We start from the raw sequence: 3,294 nt of genomic DNA, 5'->3' as shown, positions 1-3,294 counted from the left end.
TATCCTTAGCCACAGCTTGTGGGAAAGAGCAAAAAGTGAAAACATCTCATGTAAAAGTAAAGGTGAAAATCGAGAAATCTATGCATATGGTGCTGACAAGCCTTTAAAGGTAATAGGTGTTTTTGATACTCTTGCTAGGCATAGTCAAACTGAAATACACACCGAGTTTGTAGTGGTAGATCATGATGTTGAGGTTCTATTAGGTAGAGAAACGGCTAAGTCACTGGGTGTGCTCAGGATTGGTGCGAACGTAAATAGATGTGCAGGCGATGGGTATGCAAGTTTGTGCAACAAGTACGAACGAGTTTTTAGTGGTGTAGGTCTCTTGAAAGATCGTGAAATCAAATTGTACATCGATCGGTCGGTAAAACCAGTGATCCAGCCCTACCGTCGAATACCCTTTGGGCTGAGAAGTAAAGTTGAGGAAAAACTCCAAGAGTTGGTTGAAGTTGACGTGATTGAAAAGGTTCATGAGCCTACTGATTGGGTAAGCCCAGTGGTCATAACCCCCAAACCTAATGGTGACATCCGCTTGTGCATAGACATGCGACAGGCTAATCAGGCAATCAAAAGGCAAAGACACCCCTTCCCAACAATTGAAGAAATGTTGCTGGATATGAATGGCTCCAAGTTTTTCAGTAAACTAGACCTCAAATGGGGCTTTCACCAAATAAAACTTCATGAAAGCTGGCGAGGTATAACAACTTTCAACACACACACTGGCCTATATAGGTACAAACGTCTTATGTTCGGCATAAATGCCGCACCTGAGTTATACCAATATGAAATACACAAAGTTGTTTCCGGTATACCAGGAGTTTCAAATAAGAGTGACGATCTGGTTGTGCATGGCTCTACAAAGAACGAGCATGACAACAGACTAGAACAGGTCCTAAACCGGTTGTCAGAGGCAGGGCTGACATTAAACCGAGAAAAATGTGTGTTTGGAGCCACTGAAATTGAATTTCTGGGCCACAAGTTATCCAGTGAAGGTGTGGACCCTGGTGCTGGCAAAGTTTTAGCCATTTTAAATGCAAGTCAGCCAAGCGATGTCTCCGAGGTACGAAGTTTTTTAGGTCTTGTAAACTATTTAGGACGTTTTATCCCTAATATGTCCCGCATCAGTGAACCATTGAGAATGCTCACCTGCAAAATTGTACCTTTCATTTTTGGTACTGAGCAGATTGCCAGTTTCGACCAACTCAAAGAGCCCCCCTTGCTCAACACGTAACACTGGGATACTTTGACAAGGACGCAGAGACCAGATTGTTGCAGATGTTTCACCTGTCGGCCTGGGCGCTGTTTTGGTTCAAATCCATTGTGATGCACCCCGTGTCATAGCTTTTGCTAGCCGCTCATTGACCGAGGTTGAGCGCAGATATAGCCAGACAGAGAAAGAGGGTTTAGCGCTAGTTTGGTGGCCAGGTGTAGATGCCGAAGCTGAGAAATTGTGTAAATCGTGTCATGAGTGTCAAATCACAGGGAGGGGTTTCGGTCCAGAACCTTTGAGATCCACAAAACTGCCCACTGGTCCATGGGAGGACTTGGCTATCGATTTTTTAGGCCCACTACCTTCAGGGGAATCTATGCTAGTTGCAGTGGATTATTACAGTAGGTTTTATGAAGTCGCATACCTCAAAAATACCACTGCAGAAAAGACTGTGCTAGCCCTAGATTCTATGTTTTTTATACATGGTCTTCCTAAAACTGTGAAGTCAGATAATGGACCCCAGTTTGTTTCCCAAGTATTCCAAGACTATTTAAAACACAATGGCATTGAGCACTTAAGGGTGACACCAAGATATCCACAAGCAAATGGGGAAATTGAAAGACAAAATTCCTCACTCATGAAACGCATAAAGATTGCTTACGGCCAAAATCGAGATTATAAGCCTGAGGTTCAAAAGTACATGACAGCATATAGGTCTATCCCTCATCCTAGCACTGGCAAACCGCCAGCAGAGTTGTTATATAGGAGAACTATTAGAACAAAAATGCCCAGATTCAAGACCTATGCTGGTGACCAGGCTGTGAGAGACTCTGACGAAGAGTACAAAGCTAAATCTAAATTGTATTTTGACCAGAAAAATTCTGCAGACTTTGCATCCATAATACCAGGTGACACGGTGCTCATGAGGCGGGAGGTCCAAAACAAAGTTGACACACCTTTTCAGAATACTCCAGTCACTGTCGTAGAGAAAAATCAAAATCAGGTGCCTGTTGAGTGTCCAGGTGGCCATATGTTAAAGCGCAATGTAACATGTTTTAAACCCTACGTACTGCTGAGTGATACTATTGTAGGTAGAGAAGAAACAGAAAACCAAGAGACAGGTACATCCAGTCTAGCTAAGCAGACTCCACTCCCAGATCTTGTAGATGAGACGCCTTTGGAAACTGAGCCGACTCAGGAGGCACCCACTACAACCAAGCCAAGATGGACAAGAGAGAGAAACACAAAGCCACCAGGCTATCTGAAGGACTATGTCATGGGAAAATAAATCCCACTTACATACAGTTTACTTCTACTCATACTCGTATACAGCCGAGTGATACTAATACTCCGTTACAATTACTCATATACAGTCGAGAGATACTCATACTCAGTTACACTACATACAGTTTCGCAGGTATCCATATTTTATCACATTTTGTCTTTTGTGGCATAACAAACTTCATCGAGAAAGAGAAGGATGTTATGTCTATTATATATATTTGCTTTTATTTACTAGTGTTATATTACCGCGCGTAATATTATATTGGCATATGAATATGTATGTAAGGGGTCGGAGCGGGAATTGCGGCCATGTTGCGGGCATATATGTAAAAATGTATTTTCGGGCTGTGAGTTTGTAAACTGAATAATAAATATAGCTTGTTATTACTGTGACAATGTCTTGTAAACATAACAAACCCGTCGTATATCATGGCAAAAACATCTTCCAACTTGAACAATGTATTGCCAGCAGGCTGTTCAAAATAGTCAGCAAAACGAAAACCTGTTTCTATTTTGTTGCTATTTTTAACTTTTATTAAAAATCAGCATAGATAATAAAGGATTGTGGAGCAGTAAGACAACAGAGTAGGCTCTTCGAGAATATATATGCATAGCTAAACCAATAACTCGCCAGATGTATTTACCATCAACAGGCTCCGAAGCATCGCAATGTTTTTGAAAGCCATATTTATTCGTTTCGTTAATTATAACATTTACAATGGCCGATGTTATAAAAAGCTTTAAATGATAAAAAAAAACTTACCTGTTTAAAAATTCAAACTTTTACTCCTGCCAAGCTG

At 41.3% G+C, this 3,294-nt stretch overlaps 1 protein-coding gene across 1 annotated transcript; it reads left to right on the top strand.

Moving 5' to 3' along the window:
* The first annotated feature begins 1,586 nt into the window (after positions 1-1,586).
* On the top strand, positions 1,587-2,498 carry LOC137394346 (uncharacterized). The gene has a single exon (XM_068081059.1). The coding sequence runs from the start codon at positions 1,587-1,589 to the stop codon at positions 2,496-2,498; it is 912 nt and encodes a 303-aa protein (XP_067937160.1).
* Positions 2,499-3,294: the final 796 nt, after the last annotated feature.

Source organism: Watersipora subatra, chromosome 4, assembly GCF_963576615.1.
Source record: "Watersipora subatra chromosome 4, tzWatSuba1.1, whole genome shotgun sequence".
NCBI classification, from domain to species: domain Eukaryota; kingdom Metazoa; phylum Bryozoa; class Gymnolaemata; order Cheilostomatida; family Watersiporidae; genus Watersipora; species Watersipora subatra.
Note: the sequence above shows the minus strand (reverse complement) of the source record. Positions and strands in the feature narration are given on the sequence as shown.